This window comes from Rhinolophus sinicus, chromosome 6 (assembly GCF_057876585.1).
Source record: "Rhinolophus sinicus isolate RSI-liver-muscle chromosome 6, RSI-T2T, whole genome shotgun sequence".
NCBI lineage: Eukaryota > Metazoa > Chordata > Mammalia > Chiroptera > Rhinolophidae > Rhinolophus > Rhinolophus sinicus.
The window spans coordinates 68,743,301-68,768,039 of record NC_142506.1 but is presented as its reverse complement, the minus strand read 5'-3'; the positions used below and the strand labels follow the sequence as shown (position 1 = coordinate 68,768,039).

Below are 24,739 nucleotides of genomic sequence, written 5' to 3'. Positions count from 1 at the left end.
GGCTGGGGGGACCCATCACTGCTTTGCCACTGTGCCACCTCCGACCGCAGAGCGTGAGCCAGGGTGGGCAGAGGCTTGGCACCTGCAGTCGTCCTGTCCAGCCGAGGGAGTAGCTACCCTGTGCCCCCGTGTCCCTGCAGTGGTCCTTGCCCTCCCTCCCCTCTCTGCTATCCAACCCCCCAGCACTGAGGAAACAGCTTAAGTCCCTGTTTCCCCACGAAGTCTCAGTCTCGGTGGGGGAGCTCCTGAGTGACTGTGGCTTCCGTGGCTCACGCCTCCCATGTTGCCTGGAGAAGCCCCCACCTAAGGCTAGTGAGTCCCAGAAACCAGGCCTGGTGCCCAGCCACCCGCCCGCCCCTCCTGGGCCAGTTCCCGGAGCTTCAGCCCCACCCACCTACTCATCCCAGCTCTCAGCCCCCACGCCAGCAACGACAGGAACGTAAATTACTCTCAACTGAAGACTCAGGAGAAACTGTCTCCCCACTCCTGGAGCGCCCAAGCCCCAGGGGTCGCCCCACCTGTGGCCCTGGGCTCAGGCCTCCGCCACACCAGCCACACCCTCAGCACACCCCACGCCCAAAGCAGGTTCCTCAGTCAAGTCAGGCCCAGGCAATGCAAATCTGCAGGAGGCATGGGCTGGGCTACTCTTCAGGAAAGTGGGGGGCGGCCGAGAGCTGGGGCGTTCCCGCTGAGATTGTGCTGAGGCCCTGACAGCGGGTCAGGGAGCCCTGCTGAGTGTCGGCTGCCTCGCCCTCCTCTCCCACCCACCCCCACGCTGCCAGGAAGAGCTGGCGCCTCCCTTGGCCTTGGCCCCCAGCCCAGAAGGTCCTCGTGGAAAAGGGGTGCGTGAGAGAGCAGAGCCCAGCCGTCAGCCAAGGCTAATCTGTGTCCGGCAGAAGTGGGGGTGTGGGGGGGGGGGCTGGGAATTGAATACGCGTGGGAATTAGAAGTGGACTAGGCTGGAGTCTTAGTAACTAAGATTTAACTGTTGAAAGAGTGAAAGGCTGTTAGGTTTGGGGACCTTTACTACAACCCCCATGCAGGGGAGGTGCTCCCCAGCGCGCAGATGGTAGACCCTCGCCCCCAGTTTCTCAGGAGAGGCGCTGAGCCTGGTGGTGCTGGCCAGGGGCGTGGGGGAGCTCCTCTTCCAGTCCCTTCTGGAGAGGGGCTGTGGGGGGGCAGCAGTGGCACCTCCCCCAAGTCTGCAGGCAGCTTGCCCTCACCAGCTTTTGTTTTGAGTCTCAGATGCTATCGTCCTAGAGCTGGCACCCCAGTCCCTGGCAGCAAGGAGGAGACTCGTTTCTGTGGGGCTTGTGGCCGCTGTGGAAGGAGCTGGGACCCCCACGTGGGGGGACGGGAGCTCCTGCCAATCGCACAGCTGGCCTGGCTTTTGCTGACTCTGTGTTGGATGGAAGTGGGACCGGCAGGGCCGGTTCTGAGTCACTGGCTGCTTTGGCCGCCGCCTCCCGCCGCGGGCGGGGATGCCAGGCTGTGATCTCCCAGCTCTGCCAGGCATGGGGCTCATGGAGGTTCTGGGGAGCTGGGGGCACAGGCCATCACGTAGAGTGGCAGAACTGGAAGGGACCTCAGCCACCCCCTAACTTTACAGAAAGGACCCTGGTGAGCAGCCTTTCCCAAAGCCTGACAGATGTGTGGTGTCCTGACAATTTTATTGAGAATCGTTTTTTGTGGCTTTCCAGGCCTAGATGGCAGAGCAGACCAGAAATGGAGGCCCCAAATCTGAGCGGCCCCAGTCCCACTGTACTGGATACTGCTCAGACCACATCTGGTGTCCGTACCCCATTGGGAGCTCCAGGTCTTAAGAGGGATGGTGACAACCTGAGACATGTTGGGAGAAGGGTGACTAATCAGTGAGGGGCACTGAACCAGGCCCTCTAAGGAAAGACTAAAGAAGCCGAGGTGGTTTCTGGAGCTGAGAAAAGTCAGGGGCACAGGTGGCTGTGTCCAGATGTTGGGAGGACCGTCCTGGAGAAGCGAGGCCGGGCCCAGGCTCTGTGGTCCCTGGGGGTGAGGACAAAGACCCGCCAGTGGAAGCTGTAGGGGCCAGACTGTCTAACGGCAGGGCAGCTTTGGGCTGTCTTACCCCGGAGGCGCTGCTGGGCCAACTGCTTCCGGACCCCCAGGCTTAGTTAGCAGGAGGGAGGCCTGGAAGTGCTGTCAGGCCAGTTAGCGGGGATTCTCGGGGTCTGCACCAGGACGCACATGAGCAGGCACTGTTCCTGCCCACGGGAAGATGGGAATCTACGGCCACATTCCCCAGATGGGACAACAGACATGCTCCAAGTCAGGGGCCTCTGCAGGGCACTGACACGTTGGTCCCACAGGGGATGGACAAGTGAGCCGGGCTTCTGGGACAGACAAGGCTTTGACAGGCACGCTGGGCAGAAACAATGCAGACAGTGGCATTAAATGGGCATGGCATGTTTGGGGACATGCTGATCCTGGGTGGAGTGTAGGGACTGTGAAAGGGGAGGAGGCAAGACAGAGAGGGGACAGCGTGGGGACAGCATGGGACAGCATGGGGACAGCGTGGGGACAGCCTGGGACAGCAGGGGACAGCGTGGGACAGCAGGGGGACAGCGTGGGGACAGCAGGGGACAGCATGGGGACAGCGTGGGGACAGCCTGGGACAGCAGGGGACAGCGTGGGACAGCAGGGGGACAGCGTGGGGATAGCATGGGGACAGCCTGGGACAGCATGGGGACAGCGTGGGGACAGCCTGGGACAGCAGGGGACAGCGTGGGACAGCAGGGGGACAGCGTGGGGACAGCATGGGGACAGCCTGGGACAGCAGGGGACAACGTGGGACAGTGTGGGGACAGCATGGGGACAGCGTGGGACAGCATGGGGACAGCATGGGACAGCGTGGGGACAGCGTGGGACAGCAGGGGGACAGCGTGGGGACAGCATGGGACAGCATGGGGACAGCGTGGGGACAGCATGGGACAGCAGGGGGACAGCGTGGGGACAGCATGGGACAACATGGGGACAGCGTGGAACAGCATGGGGACAGCGTGGGGACAGCCTATGAATTCTTGCTACAGGAAATTGGGAGCTGGCCGACATTTTTAGGCAGAGGAGGGATGTGTCAGCATTGTTTCGTGGCGGCTCTGGCGGTGGCCCACTCTGGTGGCTGGGGGCTGGGTGGGGGGGACAAGAGGCCAGTTGGGAAGCGTGTTCCAGGCCGGGCTTGAAGGTGGCTGCTCAGAGCGTGCCTTTCTTGGTCTGTGTGTTCAGTTTGTGGAGAGTCACGGGGTTGCACTCATTGAATGTCTGTGCTTTTTCATTAATTTAAAGCAAAATAGCTTAATTTCATTAAAAAAGCCATGTGAATGAAAGCTTACCAATGAAACATTTATCGATTTTGAGTTTGTAATTTGAAGCCAATACATGATTTTTGGAATCGATTAATGTTCTTAACATAGTACCCGAGGCGCCAGGGGCCGTGTGTTAACAATGCAGGCCATAGACAGGCCGTCTTCCTCCCCTGGGCTGAGGCTCTGCCCCTCCTCCCTGGCCTTCTGACTGGTACCACAGTGAGGGCTGCCCCAGGAGGTCAGGGCCATGGGCTCTGGTGAGAGGCCGTGCCAGCGTCCTCCTCCCGGGTTGGGAGAAGCCCACCCAGCTCCCTCCCCCCAGGTGGCCCTGCCCCATGGCCCTCAGCAGTTATGTCTGGAAAGTTCCATGTGCATGTCTTGTCTCTTATGACCCTCTGGAGACCAGGCCCCCTGCACCCTCTGCTTTGTGACCCCGAGCACCCCATATGGGAGCGGGAAGCGAGCATCTTCAGGAAACACAAGGTCCTTTTATACCCTGGAGGTTTGTTTGGGGCCCTTCACAGGGGGTGGTTTTCCCTTTACAAGCCGTGTGACATTGGGCTCCCTCCCTAAGCCTCACTGTACTTGTCTGTAGGGTTCTCAGAGCTTCTGTGAGGACGTGAGCAGGTGTCTGAGTGGCGTCCCTCCCCCCGTGGCACTTGCAGCCCTCGCCTGGCGCAGGGCCTCAGTAAGGAGATTCCAGAAGGAAGTCAGCAGCCCTTCATTGTTCAACGGCACCCAAATAATCCACTGCTTGAAAAGGTTCAAAGAGATGTCAGCAATTTATTGATTTCCTCTATTTCCAAAAAAGCAAGTACCTAGCATACGACGCAGGTAAATTGGGCCTGAACAGTACAAAGGTTTTACACAAACATGGAGCGGGGGACGATGGACTCCAGGGCACCTCACGGCAGCCCCCTGCCCATCCCACAGCCTCAGCCTTTGGCATTTCAGCCGTCCATCTCTCAGCCAGGCTCGGAGGTGGACAGGAGCGTGTCACCATGTCCTGAGTCCCTGGGAGAGGCGGGGGCTGCACTGCTAGTCTGGCCCCCAGTGGACAGGGCTGGTGGCCAGTGACTGGCTCTGCCTGAAGCACAGGATGGGAGAGCCTGCGGCTCTGTGTCCTTCCTCGCTTGGCCCCAGGTTGGAGCGTCTCATCTTGGGTGTCTGTCCTGAGAGTGAGGCGACCATGGGCTTACAGTACGGCAACCCCAGACACACAAAGCCCAGCACCCATCCTCCCTTCCTTAGCACATGCACCCTCAGGCCCCTCTCAGTCTCTCCTCTTCCAAAATGACAGGCATGGGTCATAGGCTGGGTGACAGGCCCCTCTGGCCAGCCTCAGGGGACACAAGAGAAGTTACCAAAATCAGGCGTGGCCTAACTGTCCACCTTTGACTAGACTGGTTCGTCCTCTCACACTGGGGGCCCCTAAAGCCAGGCCCCTGTCTCCTCTTTCCACCAGGAGAAGGTCTGCTCATGAGGACAGGAGTGCGGTCTGTTCATTCACGTGTCCTGAGTGCTGTAAGGGACGCTCCCTGGTACAAACAGGGACTCCACACTTTTTTAAGAAATAAATTCCTCTGGGCCCTGAGGCCAGGCAGGCAGTCATCCCCAAAGCCCCTTCCAGGACATCCTGGTGGGAGCAGGGTCACATGTGGGCCCTGAGCGGGGTGAGCGGGACCTTCCGTCGTGAGCAAAGGGGAGGGGGGTGTCAGGTTCACAGCACCCAGGACACCCGCTCAAAGGCCCGTCCTCGTGGGTCTGTCTCAGTTGGCACATCTCGGAAGGCCCATCCTCTGTCCAGAAGGCACTTTTCCATTCTGACTGCTGGGGTCAGAGTGGGGTTGGCTTGGGAGCAGGGGGGAGGGGCAGGGACGGGAAGGCCTGGGCACCTGGGCTGGCTCCATCTACAGAACGTGCGAAGGGCTATTTACAGCAAGCTTCTCTCAGGAGGCTTCCTGCCACTTGCCTGAAGATCACAAGAGGCAGGGGTCTCGGGCATGGACGGTGCCCTGGACGGGCCTCTTTAATCACAAGCCCTGTGGTTTCACAAAGAGGGCAGAGATAGGATGGCTGGGGTTCAGGGGGAAGTGGGGACGGCCTCTGGCTGGGGCGTGGGCTGGTTGGAGGCCTCACAGGACCGTTCCCTGGGCTGGTCTCCCTGAATGTGCTTCCTCTAAGTCCTGGGACCCAAACGCTCCCCCATGTGAGTCCCCAGTCTCACAAGTGTGGTGGCAAGTGTCCTCCTGGTCAATTCCAAATGGCCCCTGTCCCCCTGAAGGCTACAGTAGGTCCCTGCCTAGCCCCAGCCTGTCCCCCTGCCCCAGGGAATATGAAGACCAAACAGCCATTCCCAGAACAGCTCTTGGGCTCTGAGCACCACTTTTCCATCTTTCTCCTGCAACAGGTACGTCACAAGTCCCCTTGAAGGACATAACTAGATTTAGAGGCTGAGCCCGCTCTGCCGGGCACACAGCCGAGAAATGGCGGCCTCCTCTCTCCGGGACAGACCTTGTGTAGTGTGACTGTCCCTACGATCTCTAGCCCAGTCCCAGGGGCGTTTTGTGAAGGGCGGTGTTAGCAGACAGCTGGACTGCCCGTAGACACACGACCTCACCTCCCTGGCCGACCTCCCTTCCTGGAAAGCGCCTCTGAAGGGGGGAGTTGGCCCGCAGGACGCTGGGGAGGCTCCCACCCTGGCATGTACATTTCGGGGGGTGTGGGCAGCTAACAAAGCACATGTCCTTGCCTACGCATAAGAAACATTTTCACCACCCATGAGCTGCAGTCAGACAGCCTGCTTAGCTTTTTGCAGTTTGTGGTCAAGGCTTTAGGCACTCACGCACACACGCTCACACTTACATTATACACACACATATATATATCATGTCTCAGCAAAAGAAGTATTGACATCAGAAAAAGTCCCTGTAACTCAAGAAAGGCCCCCCCCCCCACCCTCCCAACCCCCATTGCCTGCCAATTCTCCCAAGGGAAAAAAAAAAAGAATCTAAAAATATTTCCATTATCCACAGTTTTCAGGTTTGCTCTTAGTTGCTTTGAACTTTTCCAAATACTGCACAGGTGGACAGAATAACCCTCCAGCCAGGCCTGAGGTCTTCTCTGAGGGGTCATGTCGTTTCTGCAAAAGAGGGAGCCCTCCTGTTAGAGTGCAGAGCGAGACGCAGCCATGCCGGCAGGTCCAGCGATGCCACCTCCCGCTCCCCACCACGTCTGCCCCATGTGCCCTGGCCTGAGACCTTCCGACACCTTCTAGGTGGACTCTGTAGCATCAGAAGTGTGTCAGATCTGTCAGCACTGCCTTACCCACCCTGTCCCACCCACACGGTGCTAGCCTGGCACTGAGCACTTAGATGGCTCATTCGGAATCTACTGAATTTACTTCTTTCCTTTTCCGTCCTCAGGCTTATGCTCATCCACCAGGAGATGGCGTCTGAAGTATGATTTAATCTTCATCTGGACCACAGGTCCAGCCCTCTCTCCTCATGGACCCTCCTCAGGTGTTGGGGTGCTGGCAGGTCACCAGGGCTTCAGTTCAGGTGGCCCTGTTCTCACCCTGGCTCTCTGCAGAGGCTCTACATGGGGGCCGCCCCTGGGGACCCTCTCTAAGGCTGATGATGTCTGGTTTGAGTGTCTAAGTGGGGTCCTTGGCTTACCCAAGTCAGAAACACATGACACGCTTGTCTACAAATGCTTTGGGAAAATGCTACAAATACTACTGAGTCAGAAATGCTGGGGTGGGGCCAGGAGTGCATGTTAGCAAGCACCCCAGGTGACCCTAACGCACACTGAGGCTTGCCAGCCTTTGTCACATTAATACATACTGGTTCTGAGTTTTTGGTCCTTAGAATCGTCCGCTGGAAATAAGCTTGTCTACACTAGGCATGTGCAGAGACTGGGAAGTGGACTGCGAAAAGGGTAAGGAGGTGGGCAGTGGGTGACATGCTGCATAACTGCAGGGGCCGTTCACACTGTAGCCCGTGTGAATGACATGGCCTGGCTTGTTCAGTGCACAAACTACCCGGCTGTACCTGGCAGCTCTGCCCAGACCTCTGGCCTGCTGATGCTACTAGGACATTGCATAGGCCTGATGTCCTGTGGTGGGACAGCCCATGGCAGCCTGGCCAAGCAGCCTTTGTGTCTGCCAGAGCCAGGCTGCCTGCTAGACCAAAGGATGCTTCTGTGTCCCTGGGGAGACAGGCCTGGCCCCTCTCTCTGAGACTGGCTGAGGCTGCTGCAGGGGTCCTGGAGGGTGGGTCTCTTCTTACCTGCAAGCTGAACTTGGTGGGGCAGCCTCCTCTTAGAAGCGGGAGGTGAAGTTCCTGAGGCTGTTGGCCCCTCCTAAGGTTCCCAGGATGCTCCTGTCGAAACCTTGCTGCAAGGAGACAGACGGCCACCGTGTGAAACACCCGGGGACCCAGAGTGTCCTCGGGCTCGAGCCACAGCCCTTGGAACACGCTGCAGGTGTGTGTCAGGGTCAAAATGGGCCTAAGTAAGTGGGTCACCGAACACAAGGCCGTCAACCCTGTGAGTCCGTGAGAAGTGTCGGGATTCCCACCAGCCGTGTGAGGTTGCGTCCTGCCTGTGCGGCAGTCCGATCAAGGCCTGAGGATTTCAGCAAGCGCGCATCACTCTTTGAATGGAACAACAGCCAACGTCAGGTTGGAAGTCTGTTCGTTGCCTTCTCTCTGTCCCTGCCTTTTTTTGTTTCGTGTGTTAAATCCTGACACTTGGCAGGCAGGACGCGGCCAGCGTTTCCCGAACAGGAGCAGGGCTGGCACAGGCAGCAGGTGTGCTGCAGGCGCTGTGGTCTGTGCCCCGGACCCGATGTCCTGCAGCCGTGCTTGGGCGCCCGTCTCCTGCCGCTCAGGTCCGTCCGCTCTCTGTCCCCCCTACGCCCCAGCCCCTTCTCTCGCCCCTGCTCCGCCCACTCCCTCTCAGGTCACGACAGAGATGCTCAGGCTTCCTGACAGCAACAGCTGCCGTTTTACCCGTCCTTGTGTCTCCCTCATTTCTGGGCCAAAGTGTGGTGAATGGGTCCCTGCCCCACGCACAAGCCTCCCCCACGCAACAGGCCCTATGGGGTCCCTGGGCTGTGTCAGCCGTGCTTTCGGAGGGCGTGGGAGACCTCCTGGTTTATGTCGTCCATGTCCCCTCAGGACCCCTGGGCACCACCGCCCACCCTTCCTTAGCACGTTCCCCGTGCCACGCGGTCCAGCCCCGTCCTGGCCCCCTCGCTCAGCTCCTCCTGTTCCCTGCCCCCCTCTCTCCTCGACCCCCATGTGAGGGTCTCCTCCACGACTTTCCACAGACTTGCCCTGTGATGGTCTGGCTTGTTTTCTGTCTGGACAACGTTCCATTCTGGGTGGCAGCCGGGCCTGTTCCCCAGGTCCCACACCTGGGCCCCAAGCCCACGCTTCAGCCTTTACTGCTGCAAATCGCCCCCCTACAGCCCACTCTGTTCTGTGACTGTAACCAGTGTCCAAGCAGAGGCGTGAGTGCTGTCAGCCCCATATTCTGTGTCTCCTGCCTTTTGCCCCCATTGAAGGAATGGCTGACGCAGGAGTGGGAGAGAAGAGTTGGTGTGGAGAGATTCCATAAAGCGAGACCCGAGGTAGGACCGTGGGCAGAGAGAAGGCAGGTGTCGGGGTCAGTCCTGGACACGCCCCACAGCCCCAGGGTCTCTCTGCCCCCTCGGCCCCCACACTGGTGTGGGGGAGTCTTTTTAGTGTTGCTTTCATCACGAAACCCTACTCTCAATACCCCCAGTGGCCCTCCAGTGCCAAAGGCAAACGCTCAATCTCTTTGGTCTGAAGTTGAAGGGGTCAGTAATCCAGCCCAAACCTAGCTCTCCAGCCAGCGTGCACGTCACACCCCAAATGAACCAAATGCCTTTGTCTGCCCTGCTGGTCTGTTTGCTCCTGGAGGCTCCCACCCCAGGCCTCCGATATGCGACCCTGATTCCCTCTGCTCTCCATGCGCTCAGCACCCCTGGGGGTCCCGACAGATGCCCTCAGAGGCTGACCCCCTCAGCGTCCTGCACGTGTGTCGCAGCTCTGGCTCTGTGTGTGGGGGGGAAGGGGGCACCCTGCCCGTCCCTTCTCTGTCCACTTGGCTCACGCAGGGAAAGTGGGGGGGGGGGGAGCCTGCCATCAGGCTTAGGGTGTGGTCTTACCTGTCTGAGGATACTCTGCAGCTCCTTGCTGGACCACATGTCAGACAGGAGGAGCCGGGCAGCTTCTGAGGCCTTGGAGGACGTACTGGGCAGGTGGGAAGGTCATTTGTGGGTGAGGTTCTGGGCCCTCCTCCCTCCCACCCTCCCCTCCAGGGGCCATCTTCAGCCTGGGGCTGGTCACTCTCCACATAGGGGACAACCCCATGCCCCTGCCACCTGCAGGAACCCCGGGACTCCTTGGGGGCCATGGGGGGCTCTACTCTCCATTCCAGCCCCCGGCCCTTGTCCTGGGAGGAGGGAGCCCGGGACAGAAGGAGGCTCCCACCCGCTGGGTCTGCCTCTCCGGCCTCCGGCCACCCTCTGAGGACTCAGGGTCCGCCAGGGGCCCTGGCAGAGCGGTGCGCTGCCCTGACGCCTGGCTGCAGGAGCCTCGGCTCCCAGGAGCTCTGGGCTTCTGGGGTCAAGCCTCCCCCCCACCCAAGGCCCCACTGCAGCCCCACGTTTGCGCCTTCTCAGAGAGTTGCAGGATGGCCTGCTTTGCAGGGCTGAGGGCTGTGCTGGGGGTCAGGGGCCGTCCGTTTCTGCCCACCTGTTGCGACACAGGTTGATGACGTTGTTGATCATACTGCTGGAGAAGTACTGCCTGGCCATCTGCGGCTGCGACGACAGCAGGTTCCTGACCGTGTAGCAGACCGAGGACAAGATGTCTTCTGAGTTGCTGGTGTTGCCAGTGTGACTGGTGAGGAGCCTGGCCACCTCGGGGAACACCTGGTTCCCTGGGGGGGAAAGGAGTGGAACACATGGGGTCAGATGCCCGAGGGAGGGGGCCACAGTCCCGGACGGCTGTCAGTCGGGATCCGAGCAAGGTGGCCGCTCGAGGCCTGGGGCCCAGATGCGACCTCACACACCTGCTGTCCATCCCAGGGGACCTGCCCCTTTGTACCTCTGAGCTTCCCCTCCCAAATGCTGACCCCAGGGAATGGTTAGGGGGTGACCTTCCAGCAGCCCCTGGAAGGTGGGGTCTGCTGGAAGTCCTGTGTAGAGGGCGGGGTGGGCTGGCGCGGTGTGGCACTCACCCATCACTCTGTGCAGTGCCTGGTGGCGGGACATGTTGCTGAGCAGGGAGGCTCCAGCCCGCACCACGTCGGAATTGCTAGATTGCAGGAGACGAGCGATTTGCGGCAAGCCTTTTTCCTTGAGTCCGATCAACTGGCTCATGCCACTGGACATCTGGACACAAGGACCAAATGAAGACCCAGCCTGTAGCGCCTCAGGCCCAGTGGCGGGGGGAGGGGCCAAGGATCCCACACAGAGAGACCCCACACTTTTCCTCCTTTACAGGGCGGCATGGGGCAGCTGGGGACACAGGGCGGGCGGGGGGTAGGGGTGGGGAAAGGTGCAGGCGTAAGGCGGCCTTGCTCACCAGCCCCTTGCTGGCGGTGAGGTTCTGCAGGGCCCCTGCACAGGCCTCCAGCGTGGCGTCTTTCTTGCTTTTGCCCATGAGGTTTAGGTAGGTGCGGATGGCGTCCGAGTGGTACAGCCAGCTGCTGCCCTTGGGGTTGGTCTCTTCCTCCGGGAGGGGGCAGTCGTAGTTGTTGTTCTGAGGACAGAGGGCAGGTCACCAGGGAGCCTCTGAAGGGACAGCACCCAAGCATGCTCCTGGCTCCTGGAAGGGGGGCCAAGGAAGCACCTGCCTGCAGCCCCTTTCCTCGCTAAGGCAGCTAGCTGCAAGAGTGAGTGACGGACCGGCTGTGTCTGAGAGACAGGGAGCCACTCGGTCTCTTGGGAAGTGCATCCAGCCTCTGCTCAAAGTTTCCAGCTGCGTGAGGCTGCTTTCGGGTCTCACACCACGATGCTTCCTGCCCCCCACTGCCCTGAGTCAGAGCCTGACCCCCCTAGGCCCACAGCGGTGGTCCAGGGCCTGGCCTGCCCAGCAGTGCCAGTGGAGAAAGCCGGCCCTCTGTCTCTCCACCCTGCACCTTCTGCTTCTGGGGGAACCTGGGAGGCTCAGGAAGCAGAGGGAACCAGAGACAGGGTTAGACTCCTGGCTCCCCCAAACCCTCAGGAGTAAAGGGGACAGTGGGGACGCCTTAGCAGTTACATAGGATGGAGGAATGAGGCCTGCAGGGAGCTGGACCTGGGGACCCGCGGTGGGTTCCAACACACAGATTCCTTGTCTACACGGCCGTCTGCCCAGCTCCCAGAGGGCAGTCGGTTCCCCAGGCCAAGGCTGGGACCTGGGCTTGGCCCCTGGGGCTGGTTCCAGGCTTGAGCCCAGCGGGCTGGGGTCTGCTCACCATCATCTTGTCACTCTTGTTGCTGAAGCAGCCAGTGGAGGACTTCTCCGTGTAGGCATTACGGGTGTTGTACTCCAGCTGGCGGTAGCGGGTGGGCACTTCTGCGTCCAGGCGGTAGGAGAGGTTGTGCAGGACACACATGCAGTTCTCCACGGACTGGGGGACAAGCAGGGCATGTGCCTGAGAAGCTGCCCGGCCTCAGGCTCCAGGCCACTCCCTGCCCTCACTCATGGAGGGGCAAGCACGTCCGGCTGCCCTGGAGGCCCTGAGCACAAGCCCCCACCACAGACCAGAACAGTCGCGTAGGGCTGTGTCCCGGAACCTGGATTGGAATCCAGTCCCATCATTTCCTGCCTGTGGGAGCTGAGGGGCTGGCTCTACTTTTCTGGGCCTCAGGCTCTCCGGCTGTAAAATGGGGCTGAAGTCACCTACTTCTGGACAACGGGAAGATTACACATGAAAGTACCTATCATGGAGCCTAGCACTTAGTAGGACAACAGACAGAGGTGAGTTTCCACAGTTACGGCCAATGTGCCCGTGGTCAGACTGGGCTTCTGAGCACATGCCTTCCGGCCTGGCACACACACCTTCAGGAGCAGCCCTGACGTCTGCAGCTTCAAAAACCATCAAGCCCCTTGTCCCCACCCGTCCCTCTTTTCGTGGCTGGTCCCCAGCCTCCAACACCAAGGTGCCATTCCATGTGTACACGAACAGGAGACCCCCCCCCCCCCGTGCCATGGCAGCTGCTCCCCGAGGCCCGCCATTTCCCTCTAGGGGACCAGCCGGGGGTTTGCCCTGCTAAGGACATTGGGTCCTGCAGGGATCTGCCTCCCAGGGTCTGGGTTCCACAAGGATGGGGGTTCCCTCCAGAGAGGAAAGGCAGGACGCCCACTGGGACCAGGCTGAGCAGCCAGGGGCAGGCGCTCACCTTGTCGTCACAGCGGCTGGCTGCCACGCAGTTCTGGACGTAGGCCATGAGGGCATCAATGAGCCCCGTGTAGTTTCGCATGGTCTGCCGGCCGGCGTCGGCGGAGCTCAGGTTCCTGAGGGAGGGCAGAGAGGGCAGGGGTGAGGGGTGGGGGGAGAGGAGGATGGGGGGGCCATGCAGGGCACAGCAGGTGGGAAAGAAGGGGCAGAGGGGACCAGTGGAGGTTGGAGGTGTGGGAGGAGGCAGAGGAAAGGAAGGACGAGGGCTAAAGGAATAAGAAATGAGCAATGCGGAAGGACAAAGCATGCAGCCAGGGCGCAGCCCTGACCAGGCCTGGGGGCTGGGGGCGTCTGGCTGGAACTCAGCTCTTTCTTTTCACCTTTCTATCTGCCTGCTGAGTCCAACAGCCATAAGTTTATGACTCTCAGTGGCTCCAGTGCAGCTGGCAGCCCAGGCATACGCCTGCCCTCGTGGGCACTTGTGGGACAGGAGCTGGAAGCTCCTGCCTGCCCCAGCTCTCTCTGTGGGAGCCGGGGCTGGGCGCTGGATCTGGGAAAGCAGCCAGGGGCCCCCTCTCCAGGGGAGCTGTGTTCTCCCCACAGCAGCCTGGGCCCCTCTGCCTAGGCAGCCCTGCAGTCCCATAAAGTCCTTAATTAGCCTGGCTTTTCATCTCCCCAGCCTCCCTGTTTCCCGAGGCTGTTGCTGGAGGCAGAGACCCATGCCAACTGCACCCCATCCTGGGGAGGGCTCCCAGAATGTGGGGAAGACAAACCCCTTGGAGCCAGGTGTGACCCCAAAGGGATTTGCCCCACCTCAGGACCTGCACCCCTCCCAGCTTGGAAACCTGTCCTGGAATGAGCGCAGCCCAAGCCCGCCCCACCCCCAGGGGCTTCGCCACACCCTGGTGAGGAACTCAGGATGCTGGGCAAAGCAGTGCCATCCTCAGCCAGTGACTGTGGGAAAGGGTTTTAGCCCCACAGCCGGGAAATGACTCATTAGCAGCCAATCCATGGACTTTTTGTCTAAAAGCATGCTCTTCAAGACAGTACAAGAAATGCGTGTTTTCGAGGGTGGAAGGTGGGGGGCAGGGGAATGGTTGAACCAGTTTGGATATTTAGATCCAGGTGTCTCCTCTCTTAGATCCCTAAGGAAGTCTGCTTGGTCCTCAGAGGAGGTGGCGGGGTCCCCAATGAGGAGCTTCATCCAGACCCCGGGAATCAGGCCTGTGGAGCTGCTGAGGGTCAGGTGTCCTGACAGGCTTTGCCTTGGTCCCGTCGGGGCCGAGTGGGAGCTGCCTGGGGAAGGGAGGGCCCAGGGCTGGGCGAAAAGACCCCGCACGCCCTCTGCACTCACCTCAGGCAGCCTGTGGCATTGAAGAAGACCTCGGGGTCCACAGTTTCCCGGGCCATGTTTCTGTTGCCTTCACAAGAGCCGGAGAAGGGGATGATGACGCGGTCGGCCAGGACGGGCAAGGCGTCGGCGATGAGCTCCTCCTTCAGCTCGTCGGTGGACGACAGGTTCCAGAGCAGCCCTGGCAGGGGTTGGCACAGTCAACCCCACACATGCCAGGCGCAGCAGGACCCCGGGGCCGAGGGGTCACCCAGCTTGCCCTCGCCAAGGAGCCTACGGAAATGCCGCCTGCCAGCTAGGCCTGGCCTATCAAATCTACTGTCTCGTTGTTTCCGGAGCCCATTTCCCGGGGTCTCAACCAGACTGCAGGTTCTCTGGGGGGCAGGGAGCATCTAGAGCTCTCCACTGAGGTCACAATCACGCACACGGATGGTGATCAGAAAACAGTGACTGATAAGTGGTTTTCAGTATGAATTTTCGTGCTCAAAATCTCCTAACATCCTCTGTTTTCCACCTGAAAGTCGCTCTAGAAATACCATCACTGTTGCTCGGTCCATGGTGTCGTCTTCCCATCCCATCAAGGGCCCTACTAACTGAGCACTTAGCATGCTTGGTGGACCCGCGGTAGGTGCCCAAGACCAGCTGGACCTTTAGCCCTGCTCTGTCCTCTTCACCTGAAAACCCAGGGTCTGCTGGCGATGGATCCTGCCTGAACACCAGCCCTCCACCGCTTGACCAGTATCCTCCAGAGGACTTTGATCCCTTGTGGACACACACCATGCCCAGGGTCACCATCTGGACACCATGAACCTGGCCACGCCGGTGCCATGGCCGCCTAGTACATTAGTCTGAGGCCAGCTTGGCACCTGAGCCCAGCCCAGCCCGAGGGACTGCCCATACCCTGCCTGGGGCCGCGGCCCCCCTGCCACCGGCTGTCCGTGCCAGGCTCCCTACCGGTCAGCTGTTTCTGGATCTCGGTGCTCCCGCTTCTCCTCAGGAGGCTGACAGCCTCACGGATCCCACCCTGCCTCCGGGTCTCCAGCTTGTTGGTGCTGCTCCGGAAGACCAGGTTCCGCAGGGCTCCTGCTGCGGCCTGCTGCACGTTCTGGTTGGGGCTCCGCAGGAGGTCCACCAGCTTGCAGATGCCCCCCAGATGGTAAACCTGTGGACACAGTCAGGGAGGTGAGGCCCCGCCAACCACTCTCAGGCCAAACAGTCGGCTTTCAGTTCAGAAACATCCAGGCCAAGCCGAACAAATGAGCAGTGTGACCTACACTGACCATAACTGACCAGATGAGGAGCCAAGATGGGGGAGGACTCAGACCCCAACCCCCCACATCCTAGCGGAGACACTCTGGGGGGCACTCCTGCCCTCAAGCCCTACCTACCTCCTCCGGGTGAGGCCCAGATGAGACAAAAAATATAAATACACATGAAGATCTTAAAGCAGGACAGACATAGGGGACCCCCCTCCCCACAGGCCCTTAGCGACGGGGAACGTGTGCAGCCGGTACCTGCTGCTTGGCCGAGTCATCCTGGAAGCAGGTGTGCTGGATGTAATAGGCCCCGATGGCCTGGTACTTCTCATCCTGGGAGCTCAGGTACTGCACAGCCTTGGGGATGGTGAGCCCGCTGCACTCGATGTCTTCACTGCAGATCCTGCCAAATGGGCCATGCGGGTGGATTTTAGGGGCTCAGAGCTCCCCCCTGCACATCCAGGCTGCTGCAGTCTCACCTGCCCTCCAGAGAGCCAGGACAAGGCAGCCCAGGCCCACCTGGAGAACGCCCCTGTAGAACAGCTCCTCCAGAGGAGGAAAAGGCTCACCCCATGGTGAACACTCAGTGACGAGACCCTGGTCATGGGCCAGTATCCAAGCAGGTAAGTTACCTCTGCATTGAGAAAAAAACACTGCCCTATTCTCAATGGGATGCTCCCCACCCACACTGCCATCTCTCATATTTGTGCCTGGTATTGGGAAAATGGGAAAGAATGTGAGCCTGTCCATCCACCTATCCACACTTCCACCATCCATCCACCATCCATGTGTATCCATCATCCATCCACCCATCCATCCATCGAACCATCCATCATCCATCCATCATCCATCCATCCATCCATCCATCCATCCATCCATCCATCCATCCATTTATTCATCCATCCATCCATCCATCCATCCATCCATTTATTCATCCATCCATCCATCCATCCATCCACCCATCCATCCATCGAACCATCCATCATCCATCCATCATCCATCCATCCATCCAACCATCCATCAATCCATCCAACCATCCATCCATCCATCCATCCATCCATCATCCATCCATCCATCCATCCATCCATTTATCCATCCATCCATCATCCATCCATCCATCCATTTATCCATCCATCCATCCATCCATCATCCATCCATCCATCCATTTATCCATCCATCCATCCATCCATTTATCCATCCATCCATCATCCATCCATCCATCCATCCATCCATCATCCATCCATTCATCCATTTATCCATCCATCCATCCATCCATTTATCCATCCATCATCCATCCATCCACCATCCATCCATCCATCCATCATCCATCCATCATCCATCCATCCACCATCCATCCATCCATCCATCATCCATCATCCATCCATCATCCATCCATCCATCCACCATCCATCCGTCCATCCATCCATCTCTCCTTCTCTCCATTCCCAAGTCTAGCTAATTCTTTTTGCACAAAATTCTTGCATCTGTTCCTTCTTTCTGTCCTCAAGGCCACTGCTTTCCTACTGCTCATGACCTCTCTCCTGGAGGCTGCAGTATGAGACCCCCACAACTGGCTCTTCTTCCAGCTCCCCTATCCAACGCCCTGTATCCTTTTATCGGATTAGCAGTCTGAACACCCTGGTCACTGTGTTGTTCCCATGAGGGGCTTTGCCGTGCTGCAGGGTCAAGTTCAAACTGCTTAGACTGATATCCAAGGGCATATGTTAGGTGGAACCATATGAAATGGCTGACAGTCAACCATTTTTGAGCCAAAAGCCCAGAAAAACCATGTTTTAACCTAAATGTCTGGCCCTGCTGTGCTTGACTTCCCAGCCCCTGTGAGGGTCTCTTCTAGCAGGATGGGGCTCACACAGTGTCCCTTTCCCAGGAGGGCACATTCCTTCTCTTTCAGAAAACAGACCGAGACGCCGAAGACCAGAAGTTCTCAAACTCTAGCATGAATCACAGCCCTCTGCAGGGCTCGTGACAACACGCAGTGTTGGGCCCTCCCCTGAGTCAGCAGGTCTGGGTGGGGCCTGAGAACGAGCATGTCTCACATGTTCCCAGGAGGCTGCTGCTGGTCGAGGAATGAACGCACTTTGAGCACCGCTGGCCTAGTGAAGCTTCTCTAATTAGCCTCCCTCTGCTCATGACCTGTGACGCTTCAAAACCTATATATGCAGCACATGTTTTAGTGTTTGGGTTCTCCAGCCCCTTCACACTGGGAATGTCCCCAGGTAAGGACAAGTAAATCCCTGGGGACAGTGACTATGTCTTTCCCAACTCAGGAGCGCCCTCCCTCCAGTGCAGTCAGGCTGCTGGTCTCCTCCCACCCCGACCCCCACCTGAGCCCCACCCGGCCCAGCAGCACTCACTTGGAGCTGGCCCTTGAGTGGCCAAAGGACATGTCCTTGTTGCAGGAGATGGGTGGGACATACACGGGCTCCTGCTTGGAGATGCAGGAGGGCGGGCGCATGGGGCACTTCTTGGTGGCCTTCTGCCCACTGCACGTGCTGTAGAAGCTGTAGCGGTTCTGGGTGGTCTTGTGGCCCTTGCTGCCCAGCGTGCCCTTGCGCAGGGTGCCCCGGGGGTCGCAGTACAGGTCCGGCTCGCTGCGGCTGGCCTTGATCTTCTGCATGAAGCAGATGTCACTGCCCGCACCCAGGGTGCTGCAGACGCCCCGGGGGTACTGGCGGCCCCAGTTGTCCATCTGGCTGTAGGAGCTGAAGCGCCGGTGGTCAGCCTCACGCTTGAGGGTCCCATTGTAGATCTGGCCGGAGAGAGGGAGAAAGGCTCAGCAGAGAGTCCTGACCGAGGCCGGAACCCCGGAAGGTTTGGAGCAGACGGCATCTTAGTCACTTTCTGATACATCCTGTTTCAAACGGTAGGTTGTGCCCCGTTATGGATTATGAATCAATTGATCAGACTGGAACCATCGTTTAAAAAAAAACAGACTAGAATAATATCAACTGGAATATAAAATGTCAGCGGTCAGAGTTCCATGCAGGTGGTAAAGATGTGTGGTGTCGGGAAGCAGCGTGTGGGTACCAGGCTGTAAAATGTATTTCTCACTGTGGGGTGCAGTTTGGCCGCACAGATCTGGTCCCACACGGGTGCGTCTGGGAGGGGCGCCCAAGGCTCTGAGAGGAGAGGACCCTTCCCACAGTCATGTGGTGCTAGAAGGGCAGCAACGGGATCTGAGCCCGCATCCCCAAGCCCTCGCCCTGCTGTCCTGGGCCGTTCCCCGACACCAGCGGCTCCAGCACCATGACATGGTGGCCTTCATGGGCCACTGCCCACGGCGTGGGTGACTTCCTGTTCTGGCCAGCAGTTCTCCACTGTCACCTCAGCTGAATGCCTCATCCTGCAAGAAGCAAATGGGAACAGCCCCTAGGGGCCCCTCAAAGGCCAAATGGAGAATCCTCCTGATCCTAGGCTTTCTGCTAGGGGGCCCCTGCACACACGCAGGCAGACTGCTGCTGCAGGCTGGGGTGCTGGGCCCCTGGGCTTTGTCGTCAGGCTTGCAGTAGGGGTGGGGGGGCCTGGGCAGAGGCTCAATCCAACAGGAAAACATACAACAACCAGGCCCCCCAGGGCCCTGTGAGCCCACCTGGGGAGCCAGCCTCCCTGGGAAGAGCCGCAAAGCTGGAGGTGTGGTGGGAACGAGCTGGGAACAGAGCTGTGGGTCTGCCTGCTCTGACTTGTCCTGAGACGAGAGGATCAGCACGGAGCCTGATGAAATGTCTGTACACAGGGGCCAGCTTGGGACTCAGCTCTGCAGCAGCCCGAGCCTGCCTGCCCCACCCAGGGAGCGAGTGCGTGTGTAGCGAGGTCTTTGGGTGGCGGGGCATTGCCTCCACACCAGAGCTAGCCACACAAGGCTGGGGAGGGGCCAGCTGCTGGCCAGGTCCCCTTTCTTCTCTGCAGGGAGAGCCTTAGAGGCAGGAAACGTGGGAGCCATGCTCCAGTGAGAAGTGGCCCCCAGACTCAGAGCCACAAACCATTAGCTTTGGCAACGGGGCTCCCGCCACCTCCACCCACACACCCAGTGGTGCAGGCACAGTTTTCTTCCCCAAACTGGGTCAAACCAACCTCCCTGAAGGGACCTGGGGTGTGGGTGTGGGGAGGCACGAATGAACAGTAACAGGCAGAGGGGAGGGAGCGGGACAGTTTTGTGAGCACTTGGCCATGGAATGTGTGCCTCGCAGATAACACGCAAACTATGCAATTAGGCCTCCCTGCTTTCAGTCGGTTGGACACACCCCCTCGCCTCCATTCTCTCGGGGAGGGAGGTGACGATGGCACCGGGGAGGGAAAGCTGGTTACTCCCAAACAGGACAGTGGCTAAGCCTTAAATGGAAACACAACAAGCAGCTCCCTTGTTCTAGTGAATGACACCCCCAGGTGTCATCTCAGCTGCCTGATGAGGCCTCCAAGCCCTCATCCTGGCTCAAATCCCGGGAAAATGTGATCACGCTGATTGCACCTCTCAGAGGATTTGGACTTTCTGTCCTGTGCTGGGGAAAGGGCAGCGGGCAGCCCTGCCCTTGGGGATGGGGACGAGGACAGTGCTGGCTGCAGCCACGGGGGCAGGTAGAGACGTCCCTGGGGACTGCATTTCCCAGCACCCCATCAGCCACACTCCAGCAGTGTCACCCATTCCTGGGGACCCCACCCGAGCTCTGTGTCTGGGCTGCTGGTGGGTTGTGTTGGCTGGTGGTGGCAGAGGGCAGCTGGGCATGACTTGGTCCCATCATTGTGACTCTGCTGTCACTCCGACCAGTGGGAGCGGAGTGTCCTCTCAGCCAGGCCCTTTCCCCTCCAGGGCTCAGGCGAGCAGGCTGCCGCCAGCCCTCCCTGCACAGATGACTGTGTCCGAGCTGAAGTGCGGGACCGTTCCTCTTTTCCTATCAGGCTGAAATGGCCATGCCATCTTGGGACTGTTGGCACACCTCCCGAGCTCACTGGGCTGAGACTTCTGCAGCAGAGGGAGACGCAGTGGTCAAAACATGGGCTCTGGAGCCAGACTGTGGCTGAGCTCTGGCCGCGTCCCTGGACCAACGAGTGGCCTTGGGTAAGTTACTTAAACCCAATGCGCCTCAGTTTCCTCATCTGTCAAGCCAGAGTAATAACTGTGCCCAGTGTCTAGGGCTGTTGGGAGAACCAGCGAAGCATTTAGGACAGCGCGTGCCGAGTCTGTTCAGTGGGTACATCTGGCCGCCGCCAGGACTGCCTGAGGGTTTTACGTAGCCGAAGCCACACCAGGTGGGCACAGGAGGGGGATGAACCCCGAAGCCAGGGCAGCCCAGTAAAGGAGTCCACACTGGTATTTAGTGCCCCTGCTGGTCGCACCCCACGGCCTCAGAACACCCGGCGTGCGGTCCGTCCAGACAGCACACCCCAGCGAAGCCAGGCTTCCTGGTGGAAGGCAGCGGTGCTTCTTGCTGTGGGCGCGTCGGCAATGGGGGCAGGACGCCTCCACTGTGCAGGAGGCCTCAGGCACCACGTGGTGCTTCGTGCCCCTGGCCCTGGGCCCTACGTGTCAGCGATGCCTCACCGTCATTGCGACTAGTGAGAATGCCCCCCACTCTTCCAGACACTCCCTTCCAGGTCCTGCGAGCAGCTGCAGCGGGAATGGAATGCACAGGCGGCGTGCACACACGTGTCCACGGCAGGTGGGAGAGCTTTGCTGGCAGTGCCGGTCCCAGGCACCCCCACATTCAGATAGTGATCTGCTGGCAGCACCCTCCCTTTGAATACAAGGACAGAGACACACACACACACACACACACACACACACACACACACATGCTTTGTCTGCTTATCTCAAGCTTCCCCGGGAAAGTCCCACCTCAGGGAGGATGATCCACAGTCAGAACATTCCAGAAACCCAACTTCCTGGGAGTGGAGCTGACCCCTCACCCAGAAAGCTGGCTGGGCTGGACAGGGAGGGGGAACGAGGGGCTCTTGGGGGGACAGTCGGACCCCTCTTCCAAGGTAGGCCAGAGGGGCCCTGTCAGCAGCGAGCCCCCCGGCCAGGCTCTGCTCCCCTCCTCTTCTGCTAATGATGTGGACCTGTGACTCACGCCTCTTTCTGCCCTTCTCCCTTCCTTCTCGGACAAGGGTAGAATTTCCCCCTCCCCCAGTGAATGCTCCGCAGCCAAACGTCGTCTTCTCTCCCTGCTCCTAAGTCAGGAAGCTCTCAGAGGCCATCTCCTCATTCTGCAGGAAAGGAGACGGCCCTAGAAGGTGACCAGAGCAAAGTACAGCAGCGTAAGCCCAAGGTCCAGGGTCTCAAAGAACAGATACAGTCAGTTCCCCTGCGAGTCCCCCCCCAGCTGTAAGAGCACAAGGTAATCGGACAGGACAGTGACTAACCACGCAGGAAGAGAGGGTGTCCTTTTGTCTTCCCATCTGAGACTCTCTGACTCCACCCTGTCCCCTCCCACTGCCCAGACTGTGGTCTGGCTCTCGCCACGTCTCCAATGGACAGCTTTCGTGCCTCCCACCAGCCCCACCCAGCCTCAGGGCCCTGGCACCTGCCTGGTGGTGCCAGCTCCTTCACATCCTCAGACAAAGCTTTCATTAGCCCTTGCCTGCTCGAGAGCCTACAGTGTCCCTGCTACCACAAGACCAAGGCACTGGCCCGGCCCCACCCAGCCCTTCTGTCACCTCCCCCCTCCCCACACAGCTTTCATGCATCCCGGTGACATCAGCCACCTCCCGGCCTCCTTCCTGCTTCTGTGCAGCCTCTCCAACATCCTGGGGAGTCTCTCCATCCTCTCAAACCCTGCATTTCTCCAGGCCTCTTCTCCACTTGTCAGCTCTATAAAGCCTGCGCGGACCCACTACCCCACCCCAGAGCCGTTCTCTGGGTATCTACGGATGACCTCACCCCCAGCCGCCTGTGGTCTTAGGTGCTCTTCCGTTGCTAATGTCACTCTCTTTCATTGTCCCAAGCTGTCCAGGCGGAGGCCCTTCCCTGTGCCCACAGCAGGGCTGGGCTCACAGCCAATACTCAGTACAAAGGAATCTGTGCTGAGGGTGGAGAGTCAGGCTGCTGACTGGCATGGGCTGCCCTTGCCCTCTGTGGGCACCAGAGAGCCTCTGTCCACTCTGAGCTGCTAGGAAGGCGGGGTGCTGTACATGGGGAGAGCCAGTCAGGGAGGGGGCCCCCATGGGACCAGGCTCCGATGGTCCACGATTCTTTTTTTTACCCCTTGGGCGATGACCGGGGTGATGGCAGCTGGCGGGCCACGTCCAGAGCCTTCCTCCAGCTCTGGCTGAACAGATGGAAGTTGCCTGGCTCCTTGGCGGCCAGGCCTGTGCTGGGCGGGCCAAGATGAAAGGACTGTCTGGGTGCCCAGCTATTAGCCCATTTGAAACCAAGCATCTGCCAGCAAGGTGGGGCTGGCCAAACCGGCTTTCCAGGGGGCGCACCCTGCTCCTCCCTGCCTGGTCACACCCAGGAAAGTGCCCAAGAATCATCTCCAGTGCCCTTCTCAGGAGAGTGAGTGACACAGCGTCCCAGGGTCCTCGTGTCTCTGAGGCCTGGGGAGGGCTCTCCTGAGAAGGGACCTGACTGGGAATGCCTTGGGGACAGGTCTCGTTGGCCACTTCCCTCGTATCTGCTGCTCCCCACCCAGCACCTGTGACACGGAGCAACTCGCATCTTCTTGGGATTTGGGTCAGGCCTGGGCACACCTGGCCAGTCACAAGGTGGCAAGGGGCCCTTTGCACACAGCTGGCAGCTCGGCTCCACCCTCTCTCCATGGGTCTGGACAGCACGGTTGTCTCCCAGCAAGGGCTGCCCAGGAGGGAGCTCTCCCCAGGGACGGGGTAGCTGCTTGCGCAGCAGTTTGAGGCAGCGTGGGAGCCACGGGGCCTGAGTCACCAGAGCTGGAGGGACGTGCCAGTCCCTGCCTCCTCCTGGGCACTGCTCCCTCTCTGGCGAGGTGCAGGGGTCCCACCCTGGGCTGGCTCTCCTTTCTTTCCCTAGCATGTGGCTTTGCGTGGAGCATGGAGGACAGAACAGTTCCACCACTCAAAGGCCATGCTGCTCATTGGGCATAGAGGGAGCTCTCTCTCTCTCTCTCTCTCTCTCTCTCTCTCTCTCTCTCTCTCTCCCCCTCTCCCCCCCCTCTCCTTCTCTCTCCCTCTCTCTCTCTCCCATATACATACCAACCTATGTGGGACACACATCACTTCACTGCAGGTGGACTCAGGGAAGGAGGGGCTTGGAGCGTATCCTGAGAACACTTTACAGGCTAGTGCTTTACAGTTTGCAAAGAGCTGCCCCCTTTCCATCTTGTTGGAGCCACACAGCACCCTGGCCTCCTGCCTGGCCAATGAGGGGTCCATGCTCTCTGTGAGCACATTAAGCCCAGAGACTTGAGGCTGGGCCGTGGCCACACAGCTAGGACGTGGCAGCCCCTGACCAGGATTCAGGCTCCAGCCAACCCACTTGTCACGTCTGTCCTCCAGCCACTTGGCCACCAAAGTCTGGTGATGGGAATGAAGTCTGAACGGCTAAGAGTCTCTGCAGGGAGGGGTGCCCTGCAGGAAGCGCCTGCCTGCACCCCCCCCCAGCTTCTCTGGTTCACTGATGGTCCTGACTCCTACAAACCCCTCCCCAGGGATTACAGACATGGGAGGTGCCACCCCTCTGTTGGCTGAGATCACGGGAGGTCTTCGGAGACAAGAGTGGAGCAGCTCAACTGGGGGAGGCCTCTGCTGCCCGAAGCACCTCAGGACAAACCCCACAAGCCCCGCCTTCATCCTCGTGGGGGGCTCCCCACTGAGAGGGGAGCCGCTTCTCTCTGCAGCAGTGTCTCTACATCCTGCTCCCCCACCCATTTGACTTTGTTTTTCAGCTGAGCTTGCTCTCCCTCCAGCAGGAAGGCCTCCACAGAGACAGGCAGGGCCTGGGGGGGGGGGAAGCTGAGCCTCTCCCAGCGGAGGGTGGGGAGAGCGCTCCCACCCACTTGGTGAGCGCTGCTAAACACAGCGACAAAAGGAAAACTCTCAGACCAGAAAGGAGGCACCAGAAGACCCACCCAGGGCTTTGTGGTGATGCCCTCGGAGCATCTGAACTCTCCAGGTGGGAGAGACATCCTGACTCACTCCCCCGGACTGAGCTCTGCCTGGGAGGCACCCCCCACCCATGCACATCTCTGTAGCTTGGCTTCCCTGACATAAGATCGGGCCAGCGACACGAGGGCCACCTACTTACTGGTCTGAGCAGGACAGAAGGAGCAGCTGGGGGATGAGCACTTGGAGAAGGTTCCAAAAGCCACACGAACTCAGGGGATTATTAATGGCGTCGGCGGGGGGGGGAGGTCTTCCACTGAAGATAACTTGCCTGCCACCCCAGA

At 59.5% G+C, this 24,739-nt stretch overlaps 1 protein-coding gene across 1 annotated transcript in view; it reads right to left on the bottom strand.

The window, feature by feature from the left end:
- Positions 1 to 4,101: 4,101 nt before the first annotated feature.
- Positions 4,102 to 24,739, bottom strand: part of PKP1 (plakophilin 1) — a 35,156-nt gene continuing 14,518 nt past the window's right edge. Inside the window, exons 3-14 of the mRNA XM_019750808.3 lie at positions 17,741 to 18,135; positions 15,624 to 15,768; positions 15,064 to 15,271; positions 14,113 to 14,290; positions 12,760 to 12,874; positions 11,832 to 11,987; positions 10,958 to 11,134; positions 10,611 to 10,764; positions 10,124 to 10,310; positions 9,535 to 9,619; positions 7,628 to 7,734; positions 4,102 to 6,480 (exon numbers count right to left, since the gene is read on the bottom strand). Coding sequence (XP_019606367.2) covers positions 7,660 to 7,734; positions 9,535 to 9,619; positions 10,124 to 10,310; positions 10,611 to 10,764; positions 10,958 to 11,134; positions 11,832 to 11,987; positions 12,760 to 12,874; positions 14,113 to 14,290; positions 15,064 to 15,271; positions 15,624 to 15,768; positions 17,741 to 18,135 — 1,875 coding nt within the window. The 3' untranslated portion in view covers positions 4,102 to 6,480; positions 7,628 to 7,659. The remainder of the gene's footprint in view (positions 6,481 to 7,627; positions 7,735 to 9,534; positions 9,620 to 10,123; positions 10,311 to 10,610; positions 10,765 to 10,957; positions 11,135 to 11,831; positions 11,988 to 12,759; positions 12,875 to 14,112; positions 14,291 to 15,063; positions 15,272 to 15,623; positions 15,769 to 17,740; positions 18,136 to 24,739) is intronic.